The sequence below is a fragment of the Biomphalaria glabrata genome, chromosome 4, assembly GCF_947242115.1.
Source record: "Biomphalaria glabrata chromosome 4, xgBioGlab47.1, whole genome shotgun sequence".
In the NCBI taxonomy this organism is placed as follows: Eukaryota; Metazoa; Mollusca; class Gastropoda; family Planorbidae; genus Biomphalaria; species Biomphalaria glabrata.
In genome coordinates, this window is record NC_074714.1 from 9,267,492 (window position 1) to 9,282,354 (window position 14,863).

The window sequence follows — 14,863 nt, forward strand, 5'->3', positions numbered from 1 at the left end:
AGAGGAAACCGTGCATCATATTCTGTTTAACTGCCTCAGACTTGCTGATCTACGCCTCGACAGGTCTGGGAAATCAAAAATTCCCGACCTGTATTGTGACGTGTATGCACTAAGCAAGACAGCAGAGTTTCTGTCCAGGGCTTTTGCAAGAGAGAATTTGAGCCTCTCAAGTCCTGACTCAAATGGAGTTTTATGAGGATGATGAATGATGAGTCAGTTTAGCAGTCAGGGTCCTTGCCAATATAGTATAGAATATTTGGTTCTAAATTAACTAATTCCATCAAATATATCTATATTCATTTCACCGGATACCCTGATAGCTTGTAATTCCCTATTAATAGAAATTCCTAAGCAAATTAAATACATATGTTCATGCAATTAATTGGCAATTATATAAGTATTTACTTGTAAAATTATTTACTTTTTTATTTTACAGAGACCTTCAAAAAACTTGAATAAATGCTGTGGCTGTTTTCATGGTAGCTGCTTATCAAATGAATGTTGTTCCGTTGATCATCCAATCTGTTTTCCATTTATCCGTTTATACTTTGGGAAGTTTGTGTTTGGTCTCCTTTTTCTAATAGTTATTATTCCGTACGTTGTTCTTCTCAATAGACATTACAATGATTTCAACACATTGTGCTCTGCATTTAAAACTAAAAGCTTGAGCTGTCCATTTTATGCAAAAGAACCTGACTTTTTTTTTCTTTTTATCTGCTGTGCTTATATTTTCGTACTTTTGGTCTGGTTTTTTATACCGAATAATGATTTTATAACAATGTTACCACTTCAGTTACCTTGGAGTAAAATAAATGATAAAGATAAATTTAGTTGTTCCCCATCTATACAAATATTTCGAATAATTCTCAGCCTCGTTTCAACTGCAATTATCTATATCACTTGGGGTTTCTTCCTCTATTTCTGTATTACTTTCTTTCTGAGGGTTTTAATCCTATCAGCGAGCACTCGAAATATCTTGGACGACTTAGCCTTGGTGTTTTTTCCTTTATTTGCTGTTGTTTACGATTATATCACAAACGTGACAAGAGAATTCAAAGTGATTTCAGAAAATATTTTTGATCTTGTTCGCAATGACGATGAGTTTAAGATTTCTCGTACAAAGGACGAATCAAACGAGGCAGTTCCTCACTCGAGTAAGTCAGAACAATCATTATTTATTTAAAGAGCATGTAAATCTTATATAATACAGAAGTTACTTTTAAAAAGAAGATAATTACGTCCTACGCGTCATGCATCTAGTAATGCATGTTAACCAATGACTTAAATTCTGCCAAGACACTGACTTTCATGGCTGGCTCAGGCTACCCATTCAATGCTCTAATAGAACTAGGGAAGAAGGAGCATTATTAACTATTTGTCCTAGCATATGGAATCAGAAGTTTTATTTAGTACAATTTTGTAGTTAAAATATTTCACGTGTTTTAACTTGTTATTTCAGTAAGAGGGAGAGGGTTAATTTAAATTTCGTTTCTCTATTTGTAAGTTGTCCTATTTGTGAATACATTTTCAACCCAATTCTTTCCTGTATATTCAATATTCATTGGCACACATGCCCTCCAAGTAGCGCGCCTTTTAAGCATCTACGACCATGCAGTCTCAGTATTGATGAGTAGACCACATCTATAGAGTGGACAACTCCCGCATTTTAAAAGGCTACTTTAAGGCCAGCTAACTGCTACTAAAAGATGATTAGCGAGCCCAAGGTGGTCAAAGAAAACCCTTCAGATCTTAAATCCTTCCTGAAAATCTTCAGCATGGACCATTCCCCGCCCCCACTTAAAAATTTTTAATCCGCTAATTGTTTGTAACGGGTTGAGTTGTCTAAGGTGGTTGCCATCAATCGCTTTGATGCTTGTGGGCTTTAGTTATAGTTTCTATGCGTTCCTTTAAAAAAAAGTATTCTAACTATTAAGTTTGATTTTTGCTAACTTTGTATAGTAATTAGCTGCAATTGTTTCTACAAACAGATGATGGTCAAAGCATCAAAGGTTCTTTATTCTATATAGCAGATGATCTTCGACTACAAATCAACTGCCCAATTATTTTTCTTAAGAAGAATGGTAAAATGTTAATTAGCAAAAGAATTGTTACACAAATCTATAACGACACATCTGACTGGGTTCTCTGTGAACTTAGCCCCTATTTAAAGGTAGGTTGATAATAAGCTCTGTACGCTTCATAAAAAGTACACTTTTGAAGTCTACTAGTACAGTAATAAAAATATACATCAAGGAAGTGATACAGCACATCATTAAATGATAATGATCTAATAAAATCTCAAATGTTGTTATGTATTTTTTAGAAGGAATGGAAAGTCTTTACCTTTATTCTTTCAGGCCTTTCTGATGTCTTTGGTCCCTTGTGCAATCTACACTTTAGTATTCATCTTGTTTGTCAGCTACACTTCTATTTTCTCGTATTCCTCTGAGGTGGCTGGATACACCGCTACTGCACTAACCGGTCTTAAATTGGTGAACTCTAAAGTTGAGTCATTGATTAAAGAAATTCGATTTTCAAGTGAATCTTCAAAAGAAAAGTAAGTTGAATGTTAACTTTTTAAAAATATTTTATCTAAACATCATTAAACTGCATTTATATACTTGTACACTTAACTTTAAAAATTTTATATCGAAATGATACACAGTTGCTTTGAATTGAAAAAAAGCTTAGAGCAGCTTCTCTCAGACTCTAACCTGTGGATGCCACCCCTAGACACATTCGCTCTTCTCAGCAAGCTAGTGATTCAGTGGGAGCGCTTTAAGCGCCAACAGCACCAAAGGAAACTTTCGGAAAGAATCTTCCCGGTTCAAAGCCAGGATAAAGGAGGAGAGTTGTTTATGAGGTTAGCAACCTCATCCTACAAAAAACAACAACAGCAGAAATCCGAAATGACCTTGCTCATTGTGATTCCTCATAAGGAGAGTTAAAGTTTCACAACAGTGAAGGCGCATTAGAACCTGATGATCCGAAAAACCCACTAAGCACCAAAGAAAATGTCATAATAAGAACCATGAATATTACAAATCTACATGAATACTAAAAGAATTCATCAAGTGGCTAAGAAAATAAGTTCTTGAACTAGCAGATAAGATTAAATGGTACGGGATGTGCCACACTGGCAACATTCACAAATCAGCCAGATTTAATGGGAAAGACTGCAAAAACTACTATCATTCAATACTACAAATGCTACAAACAAAAGAAGAAAAAGGCAATTATACTGTTCCTTGCAATCATTTACTATATCGTGCACCTAGAAGAGACCTAAAAATTGTAATGGGCGACTTAAACACCGATGTCGGACAAGTCAACAGGAGTTTCGTGGCTTTATTGATCTTATATTTAAATATACATTGCGCGGGATGGAGGCACTACAGTACATAGAAGAGAGCACCTGGGAGCATGCGGCTTCAGAACCAGACAGCTGGAAGTCATTTACAAAGGCCGCGGGATACAGATTTGAAACCCAAAGAAAATCCGCTGCCGTGGACAGAAAAGAATATCTAAATCGACAACCGGCTAGAATACCTCGCTATTTGTGACACAATATGTAGGTCACAGCTGGGGCTTCGTAGCCACTGAAAATACTTCGGACTTGAAGACAAGCCTTATTATTGTTATTATTGGTGGTACAGTATTTTCACACAAAACAATATACAAACCAACCTAGACATCACCGAATTTATATTTTTTAAAAAGTGGAGAAATAATAAGGATGTAATGCTCAGACTTGGTGCAGATGCTGCCTCAAATCATTGGCTTTTATTAGCAATCTTACAGATTAAAAGGTATCATTGGACACAGCTAACAGACCCCACTTAAAGTTCAATACACAAATTCTATTTTTAAAAATGTGAAATAAAAGAAATATTGGACAGCTTAATATAGAGAACAGAATCAGCGCTCCCCCAATGTTAATAGTGAAAGGACACTGGACTACAATCCAACAAGTCTAGAAACTATCAGAGAAAAAAAATAAGAAAAATAGTTTTATAATATTTTTTAAACAAAGCTTCTATTCAATATAATTTTATCAATAGGTTTGGATAAGAAGTGGATATCTGGGTGAAGATAACTGTGATAGTTTTTAAATGTGTTTTATTTTTTAACAAGATTGTACGACTTCAAATCGAACTCGATGGCCCAAGCCTCCTTAAGCCAAAGCACTAACCACTGTGCCAGTGGAGTGCTTATGAAAATAGAAGTTTTTATAGGTTAGGCTCAAACTTTTAAGCGGCCAAGTATAAAGGGGAATAATTCAACTTATACTATCACACAAGTCAAGTAAAATTTCTTTCCCTTTTTCAATACTAAACAAACAAACCAACAAAATAATTAGCTACCAAAAATTAACTAATTGTTCATTTTAGCAGCCACCGAAAGGGGAAAAGACGCTATTAGTTTTGTGTGGAATGTCTGTCCGTCGGTCCCGTTTAGATCTAAAGCTCAACAACTTGTTAAGGAACAAAAGGTGTCTGAAGTTTGTGAAACATGTCGATTTATTAGGAATGCGATTTTTTTTTTTTTTTAAAAAAAGAAAAACTGAACTGTATTAGTATTATTGTTTGTTTGAGAATACAAAAAAATATAATATAAAACTGCCTAAATACCCTTGTAAAGACTTGCATGGACGTGTGGTATTCGTTCTGGACTGTTGTCATCCGTTATGGGGTCGTCTCCTCAGTTTCAGGGGATTGGACTTAAGCGTGAATATGTCAGACTTTAATTATGTAGATTACTTCAAGTTAATATTATCCATTCATGAATTAAATCCCTCCATCTAGGGTGTCTGGTAACCCAAGGCCTTACTGATTTAACTGTAACTGAAACAGCAAAAGCATTTTTAAAAAAGCGTATATTAAGTATAATTTTATCAATTAGTTTAATATACCTATGATTAGTGATGAGCAAAAGTTAACTAAAAATTTGCTAACTTTTAGTTTAACTAAAAAAAATTAGTTAAGGCCAAAGTTTAATTTAAAAAAAATTGTAGTTAAAATCCTAGTCTATTTTTTTTTAGTTACAAACTAAAAAGTTTAATTACAAATTTTACAAACTTTTTTAACATACACACCAATAAATATTTAGATCTATGTAATTTGGAGAATATATATAATGAATAATAGAGAGGAGAATAAACTAGAGGGTGCACAGGTCACTAGAAAGACTTTTGACCTTTACCCTATAATGGTCACTATTCCCGCCTATTCAAGGTATTTGAAAAAGAAAAATAAACGTGTTCATTATATTTCTAGCAAGTTTCGCTCCTTGATAAATCCTGATAATTCCTTGCTTCAATAGATCTACATTTTGCTGCTTTTTATTAAAGACCAGTGTGTTCCTGTATAGCTGCAGGCAAAGAATTTTGCTTTACTATAGATCTAAAAGAAATGTCGACTCTTTTTATTTTAAAACTTTTTATGACTAGATAGATCTAAAGTTTAGAGTATAGTGACGTCTAGTCTGTTAGTAACTAGTATTAGTCTATTACTACTATTAGATCTAGATCTATAGTCATACTAGTCTATTATTTAATTAATTTAGTCTCTTAGTGTTAAGTAGAGTCTAACTCTTAGTAGTCTTAGTCTTAGATCTAGATGTAAATTTAAAATGATAAGTCTTTTAGTCTTAGATCTAGATGTAAATTTAAAATTATAAGTCAATAATAAAGATCTATTAATTGAAATCTAGATCTATATTACTTTACTTTATTAGACTAGATCTATTAGTTTAGAGATTATATTATTCTAGAATTAGAGTCTAGATTAGATCTAGATATATCTAGATTACTTATTATACTAAGACCTAAGATGCATAGATGATAGATCTATAATGACTATAATTTAATACTAATAATAGTCGTCATATACTAGATCTAATACTAAATTAACTAAATCTAGACTAAATCTACATCTACTTCTATTATAATTATACTTATATCTACTATCTAGATTCTAGATCTATTAGACCTAGTATTATCTACTAGAGTATATTATATAGATCTAAATACCCATATCTAGTTATAATTATAATAATCTAAAATCTCTAGATCTAGAGTTACTAAGATATCTACTAGACTCTATCTAGATTTTAGATCTAGTAGTAGTAGAAGTAACTAGTATTTCTTAGATTATTTTTAGATTAAAATATTAATTATTTGGTCTAGATCTAGTAGCTAGATTTAATTCTAGATCCAGATTATATTTCTGATCATTTTGTTTGTAGAAGATATTATAGATCCAGAATATTCTAGAATCTAGAGTTAGTTAGAGAGTCAACATACAGTTTTATCATTACTTCTAAAGGTAACTTATATTAGAACTTGGACAATTCCTTCTAATTTCTTTCTATAAATAATAGTATCATTCTAGTGATTCTATTAAGATCTACATCCATCCAATAAAGACATTTAAATCTTTTTTTCATGTGCACAAATAAATTTTTATCACATTTTGCTAAAGAGATTGGTTATGCTTTGTATTTTTCATGTTTGGCTGTTTCGTCCTTTAAAAATAGTTAGTAAAAGTTTAACTAAAGTTTATTAGTTTAGTTTAACTATTTTTTTCAATTTGTGATTAACTAAAAGTTTAATTACTTTTTTTTTAGTTCAAACTTAGTTTTAGTTTAACTAAAAAAATTAGTTTAGTTCCCATCACTACCTATGATTGACCTAGTCATAATACATCTGTGCGCTAGAAATATCTTTATCAATTGTTTTTGCTGAACTTTTAGCTTTCTCAATGCGATTAGATCCTATCACTTGTCTGAGCCAGTTGTAAAAGGGAGAGGGCAGAAGGTTTTATCTTTGTGAATGTTACATTATCGTTTTTAACTTCATTAAAAAAACACCCATGGCTCATTATTCCTAAAGGGGACTAATTCAACTAATACCACAACATTTATCAAGCACGATTTATTTCCCTTCTTGAAGACACAAAACAAAATAATTATTTACCAATTGTTAATTAACTAATCGGTCGGTAGATTTTTAAATTGATCTTTGTGTTGTCGGGTAAAAGAAATAATTGTGTGAAAGATCAGCCTAATCCGAGATTGGGTGTAGATAGTTAAGGAGTAGGCCTACAAACTTTTAACAGACAGAGTTAGTTGAAATAAGCTTTGTTATTAGAAATGGTCACTTTCTCTAGTCCCTTAATATTACATGTTTAATGGGTTCATACCATTATTACATTTTACACTTTCTTAGAATCAAAAAAATGCTGAAACGAGAACGATTAAATTTTCAAGAGTCTTGGATAGTTACTGACATAGTCTTGAAAACAGATGCACAGAAACCACCAGGAACAATTGAGGAAGAACCCCAAATAGATAGAAACAAGACAGAACATCAAGTCATTTCAGAAATATCCACTAATCCTCAAGCTCCAACTTTAGATACAAAAATATAAATTCAACAGAGAGAGAAAAAGAGATTAGATATAAATATAGATATAGATACTGGGCCGGCCTTACTAATTGTGGGGTCCAATTTAATGGATGCTTGCGATGAACTATTAAATTATCTTTTTTAATAGCAGCTATTACTATTAATTAGATATTTGTAGCAACATTTATTATACACCATGCACAGGAATCAACTCTTAGGCGCCGGTGGGTTAATTAAATTTACGTCAATGATCAATTGCTCGATACAGTAAAGAAGTTAACCCTTGAAGTCCTGCAACTTTAAATACCTGTGACAGCAGCCATATGGTAAATGTAAATACCAGCCCCGAGCCCGATTTTGAGCAATCAGCCTTAGGCCGGCCTTGGTTATATATTTATATATTAATTTGTATATTAAAATATATTATTTTAGTCAAACTCTAATCTTAATTAAGATGTGTATCCATTGTTTGTATGTATTCTTTAGAAGAAAAATTAAATGTTAAATATTTTATATATTGTATTTTTTTAATCACTAAGAACTATCAAAATAAATATTCCTTGACAGGTTTCTCTAAATCCTGTTTTGGTATATTAAAATAATTTGAATTAATAAATATAATAAAAATGTGCCTTGAATCTTTTTTTAAAATTATTTTATTCATTTAAAATAAAGCTAACCTTTATTTAGGTTGTTATTATAGATTTCAGAACTCCACTACCTATAAAATGCTCTCCAGCTCATTGTTCACAAATAGCCTTTCACAAGATTCACAAGGAGTTCAACTCTTGGTCTTCACGTGTGAATCAGATATCGGGTCCTGCGGAACTTCGAGCAGAGGGGGTTAACCTTGGCTAGCTGCCCACTTGGAACAGCCCAAACCTCTGTAGGTCTTTGTAGTTATACCCAAACATTTGAAGGAGATCGGTAGTCAAACTGGATGAAAAATCTGGACCCACCGCGATTCTTAGATAGTTTGAGGCTATCAATACTACACTCGGGCAAAGTCTGCGACGCAGCTGATACGAAATTGCATTGGTGCTTGTCTTCCTTTCGGATTCATAAGGAGGGGGGCTGATGTATGAGCGACAACACAACCATAACTAAAGCCCAGGCATTCATCTCATTTCCATGACTTGATCCACTGTTGCTTCATGACTGAAGGAGATCATAGCATTATGAAATATAAAAAGAAAATTGAAAATAGAATATTTAACCTTAACTTTAAATCAAACTAAATGACGTCTGCAAGGATACGCAACTCACTGAAATAGAAAAAAAATGCCAAGATGGACTAGTTCTTACTGTCGTGTACCTATTATCATAGCAGACGGATTTTGAACGTGACACAATATAGACGACATAATATATATACTTTAGACTGTAAATACCTTTGAAACAAAGAGCTAGCGCAGAACCCTCTCACGATAACCATACTATTAGTGACAGAGACTATTAAACTATACAACAGCTCTTAATTCAACATTTATATTGATCTTTAATTAGAGACTGGGGGCGAGGTGGAGGATTGGTTACGTGCTTGGCATCGAACCTGGAGTCCTGGGTTCGAATCTCAGTGGATTCTGTATTTCAGGATTATTAGGTTGGCGTTATGCTGGTCACATGACATCCTGCTTGTTATAACACCAACAAAATCGGACACTTTCTATTTATTCAAGCAACAAAAAATTAGTAAGTTAATTGTAACACAATCATCATATATTAGATTGTGAGTTCTTAGAATGGAGTTTTCTCTCTTTGAGCCACATAAGTTTGAATGTTAGGCAGACTTTCTACTAATTGACACATGGCTTCTACTCGAGGGAAACCTTCAATGCTGTAACTGTGACTGTCAACACAATTGCAGACTCTTTAGCCCACCAGGGAGGACACATTCCACCCACATTCAACATTCCATCTACTGAACAAGCTGTAAGCTTTCATCAAGCTCTGGCTATAATTCAAAATAAAGAAATGGAACAGTGGTTTGAGTGCTGGGACAAGTCCCAAAAAGCCCGTGGAGTCTGGGAGCGCATGAGGCGCCCTGACCGCACTTCCCCGTAGTGGAGGCTGTCCAGGCCTGAGCAAGCTATTATAGCACAGTGCAGGACAGGCCACTGTCCTGTTGGCTCATATTTCTCGCGGCTATGGCCAAATTTTGATTCCTGGTGCCCCCGCTGCGTGGAAGAAGAGGAAACCGTGCCTCATATTCTGTTTGACTGCCTCAGACTTGCTGATCTCCGTCTCGACATGTCTGGGAAAAGCCTAAATTCTCGACCTGTATGGTGACATTTATGCACTACGCAAGACAGCAGGGTTTCTGTCCAGGGCTTTTGCAAGAGAGGATTAAAGCCTCTCAAGCCCTGACTCAAATGGAGTTTGATGATGATGATGATGATGATGATAATGAATGCTGTAACCACGTGGAAGAAATGAAAATACAGCGTCATAGACAATCAGATCAGCCAGAGTCAGCTGTTGAACAGAGAGTACTCAAGTTAGTACTGAAACGTAGAGAAAAAGAAAAACATTTTTAAAAATACTTCCAAAAAAAAGTAAAATAATTGTAATCCTATACTCTTAAGCGAGCAATTCTTGTATGTATGTATATATATTTATATATATATATATATATATATATATATATATATATATATATAAATTTTATTTCGAAAACGGCTGTAACGATTTTCTTTAAAAGTTCACGGTATGTGCATAATAGTGAGAAAAAAATTCTCAACTCATTGGCCACATCGGGAAAACTCGAGGTCGACCGTTATATCGGTTTGAAAATGGCTCATTATCGAAAAATTTATTTTGGCTAGAATGTTTTATGAATGAAATTTTCTGTATGACGTCAATGGGAAAAAAAACTTGACACCGCTTACGTCACTAGGCTCACAGCAGTACACTAAGACATTTCTTCGCAAACAAGAACAAGTTTTAATGATTCAATTGGCGTAATTAAACATTTGCACAACTTCTTATTGTACATTGATCCACTAGGAATTTATGGAAGAAAAATAATGAAATTAAATATCTTAATGTAAGATTAGTTATTGTGTTTTAAAGGCTTTATAAATTGTTTACACTTTAATTGCTTACACCCGTAGGTAGCTTTTACTTTGTTATTATTTTGCTGGTGAATTATTGCAATGTGTTTAAGCTTCGAAGTCTGCTGTCCAATACCAAAACATAGGAAATGGTCATAACACAGCATATCTATGCCTTACTTGCACAATCAGGGCCGGCCCTAACATTTGCGGGGCCCTATGTGAAATGTGAGGATTGCGCGCGGACCAGTAAGGGTAGAGATAAAGATAATAAGTGAAAAATAAGATTTTGTATTAGAAAATAAATTCGTATTTGCATTACATTTTTATTAAATGAAAGCTGACGATGCCGTTTTTTTATATCACGCGTAGGACTGGCGTTTACCATATTGATTGACACCCCAAAGTGACAATTTTGTCTTTTTAAGGACATTTTTATGAGTTTCAGGAGATTTCCAGGAGCTCCTTGAAAACAAGGAGACCACGGGAACCCTATTATAAATTATAATGGTTTAATTTAATAATTTACACCTAGAATTAGCGCGGGGCTTTTGAACCTTCGGAGTCCACCACTGTGACAGCATAGGCCTAGGGCTGGCCCTGATGATATTCAGCTCGCGGTCAACGAATTTTCATCACGCTGCTGCCTTTTTTTTTTATTTGTTAACCTATAAACCTCGGTAAAACAGAAGTCATGTTCCAAAAGTCACCCAATAAAACCTACTCAGCCCAAAGATCACTGCGCATAGACATCCATTAAAGTGGTAGATAACTTCACATTATCTGGGAAGCATTTTATCAATTGACGCATTGCTTTAAAGAGAGGTTGATATGTGATCATGGATAGTCGTGCTTTTGGACGCCTCCAAGCGAGAGTGTGGCGAAATAAATCGCTCCGCCTGTCTACAAAAATCAGTGTCAACCAGTATTCTCTCAACCCCTCTATGTGGATCTGAGACATGAGTACTTTATAGAAAGCAACTAAGACTTCTTGAACGACTTCACCAAAGACCACAATACAAACAGCGATATTCTTGCAAAATGGTATGAAATTCGAGTCCGAAGATAAGTGAGGAATGCAGTATTTCCCTTTGCTGTGCAGCCCCAACTGTGACCTACATATTTTGCCACATCCAGGGCAAGCATAACCATTGTCCGCAGGTGGCCGATTTAGATTTTCTTTTCGCCATCTGCGTTTGTTCTCGGCAGCAGATTTTCTTTTGGTCTCAAATGTGTATCTCGCGGCCTTCGTGAGAGACCTCCAGCTGTCTCGTTCTGAGGCCGCATGCAACCAGGTGCTCTCTTCTTTGTCAGCCAAGGAAAGTTGACGACTAGGCTGGTCTTTGAAGAATTTCCGTGGACCGCCTCTGTTACGTCGACCACCTTTTAGCTCACAAAAAAAGACTGCCTTTGGCATTCGTTCGTCTCCCATTCGGGATACGTGCCCTACCCAGTGAAACTGTCGGACCATAAGAAGTCCCACTATACTGTCCATACCGGCGTTGGCAAGGACATCGCTGTATGTAGTGCTGTCCTGCCACCGTATGTCCATGATGGAGCGCAAGCATCTTTGGTGAAAGCACTCAAGAAGTCTTAGATTTTCCTGTAAAGTGGCCATGTCTCAGAGCCATAATAAATATACTAATTGCAGTATTAAATGTCATGAAGTATCCATTTTAGAAGTTATACTGCAAAGACTTTCTTACAAGCCTATAATAGCCCAATAGTTCTACAATGTAAAACGTTAAGATGTGAGCTGTGGTTTTCTATAGGCCTACTATTGGAGGGACTTTCTATTCTAATCGCCATGTACAATTACATTGAGAACTGAAAGAAATAAAAAGCAACTCTTCGGATTGATAGTCTTTACCCGATAGTTCATTTTCGTAATTACAACAATATTCCCAAAATAACTTCGGGTAAATATCCTTCCTTAACAAATTATTCATCCGAGCGAGGCTCGGTCACCTGATATTTATATCTATTAGTTTAAATCAGTCATTTAATACATTCTAAGAATGACCTACACATATAAATCTTTGCCGTAAAAATATTTTTACCAATTTTTTTTTAACTTTTAGCTTTCTCAATTCGCTATGATCCTATGACTTGTCATGCATTTTTAAATTTTTCACTCAGGAACTAAGATTTCTCAAGGGGACTAATTCAACTTTCACCAGTACATCTGATAAGTGCGATTCCTTCCCTTGTTCAATATACCAAACAAAATAATTGAAATTATTAATTGTTAATTAACTAATTATGTATGTTTTTTTTTATTGATTCTTGTGTTGTCAGGTAAAAAATAATGGGCGAATTTCAGCTAAATCCGAGATTGGGTGTGGGAGAAATAAGGTGTACAAAGTTTTTACCATATAGACAGACAGATACAGTGAGTTGATATAATCGTTGTCAAAAGTGTTGTAAAATCTACATATATGCATATGTCCCCATTTTTTAGTACTTCTCAGGGGTAAAGAAAAATAGTATCATAATATAAGTATTTACAATATGCATGCATTCATAAGACATGTGTAATTTTCTTTCTTTACTCTCTACTCCTGATTGATATGTTCTATTTTTTTTTTATTATTTGTTTGTGTTTGTTTGTTTTTTTAACAAGGATTTTAAAACACTGTCTGGCTTTCTGAATATGAACTTCCCGGGTTAATATCCGCTTGGAGATATGAATATTTAGCATACGCAGATTTGTGATCACTTAATTTCAGTGACTATGCAAACTGTTGCCAACCACTCAAAGTAATTGTGAATTGCTAATTGCTTGCAAAGACACAAATGGTCTGCAAATACTATAAAATTCTTTCTAAACTATCTTTAAAGCATGCTTGTGGTTGAAACAGACTTGACATTTAATCAAACTAAATAACAAAGTTAATATAGGCACGTGGTCAGCGAGCGACTTACCGAATTCCCCACAAAATAAGACGTTCCGCTGTCTTTCAGAAGCTTTTCGTAGTAACCAAGATATCGTGGGAACTGTTTCTCTTGTAACTCACGTATTAGCTCGGCCTAACAAAAAAAAAGAAAAAATAGATTGATTAAATAGACTGACGGAGAGGAGTGAGAGAGATGAGATAGAAAGAGAGAGTGTGTGAAAAGAGAGAGAGCTAAAGAATAAGCCTACTTGTTTGTTCTCATCTGGTTCATAAAAGTAGGCTGTGTAGGCAGCGTTCATTATCTCAGTTGAGTCAGTTGAACTATCTCATCAATTCTGAGAGCATCAATGCTCCGTAGAAACCTTCACATTAAAGAAAAGGTTTTTAAGTCCCCTATCTAAATAACTAGAATGACCCGTTTGTTGACTACAAAGAATATAAACACATGTGATGTCCAGCGTAATGAAAGTTCTTGGTCTTCTGATACAATACCAGAATAGCTATTAAACCAACGCGTATGTGGTATAGAGAGTAGGAGCAGTTGGCCGCATATTAAAAGAGACACAACTGCAAATTTAAATAACAATTATAATATTAGAAGTATCAATTGGTTGTCTCTCCTGAGAGTAGCGTTTAGTCACATGACATCGATTCAACACAGATACTGTCATCCTCATATATTCTTTGTTTAATTCTATCATAGCCACATATTAGTGATGAACAAGCAAGATTAGATTGACACAGGTTTAAGGTAAAAAGTTAAAGAACATTTCCACTTTCAGACCTTGCGATTTATGAAGGCTGATGAGAGGGTCTTCTGTTTCTCTGGCCCATGGTTAACTAGGGTGTCATGAATGTGTGTGTGTTTGATAAAATAAATGCTATTGGAACATAAATAAGCAAAGTTATAATATGTTTTTAAACAAGATTACAAAGAGAGTTTGTGTTACACAAACTCAGAGGCGGCCCCCGTCGAAGTCGGATCCCTGTCGGATCTGCATATTCGCAAATAATATTCAAGAGGTGATTTAATTTTGATGTAAAATGTTTTACACGTTTCGGATGTTCCTTCAGAGTTGAAGATAATTACTTCCTAGTCCAAACCTCCCGCAGGACGACGGGGGATGGGAGCGGGCAGGGTTTGAACCCTGGGCCATCCATAAATCTGAACGACAGTCCAGCGCGCAAACCGCACGACCAGGCAGCCATCCGATGGTCAAAAGTAATAATGTTTCAAAGATTCATTTGCCGTAAATTTAAATTTAAATTTAATAAAAAAATAGTAGATTAGTTTTAGTATATTAAAACATTACAATATTGATCAAAACGTTTGGAAATGAAAATCTACACTTTTTTTTTACACTTTAAGTTTAGAAATTGAAATTCTACATCTTAATCTAGTCTATTTTAGTCTAAACTAGATCTAGAAATTCTAGATCTAGACTCTAAAATAATTTTAATTAGAATATAAATCCAGATCTAGATATACTGTAATAAAAATCTAG

General features: G+C 34.6%; 1 protein-coding gene and 1 long non-coding RNA gene across 10 annotated transcripts in view; one reads left to right on the forward strand and one right to left on the reverse strand.

The window, feature by feature from the left end:
• The window catches only part of LOC106057896 (uncharacterized), a 39,153-nt gene that overhangs the window by 15,558 nt on the left and 8,732 nt on the right, over positions 1 to 14,863 (forward strand). For 8 of the 9 annotated variants that reach the window (XM_056026599.1, XM_056026603.1, XM_056026600.1 and 5 more), the window contains 4 exons: positions 437 to 1,154; positions 1,989 to 2,170; positions 2,358 to 2,557; positions 7,229 to 7,691. In XM_056026599.1, the coding sequence (XP_055882574.1) occupies positions 437 to 1,154; positions 1,989 to 2,170; positions 2,358 to 2,557; positions 7,229 to 7,430 (1,302 nt within the window). In that variant the 3' untranslated portion in view covers positions 7,431 to 7,691. Of the gene's footprint in view, positions 1 to 436; positions 1,155 to 1,988; positions 2,171 to 2,357; positions 2,558 to 7,228; positions 7,692 to 14,863 lie in introns of those variants that run through there. The other variant, XM_056026601.1, reaches the window with a different exon arrangement.
• LOC106058777 (uncharacterized) lies at positions 9,818 to 13,706 on the reverse strand. The gene is made up of 3 exons (XR_008777500.1): positions 13,607 to 13,706; positions 13,387 to 13,491; positions 9,818 to 9,883 (listed from the first exon to the last, which is right to left on the reverse strand). It is a non-coding gene; the product is annotated as an uncharacterized LOC106058777 (long non-coding RNA).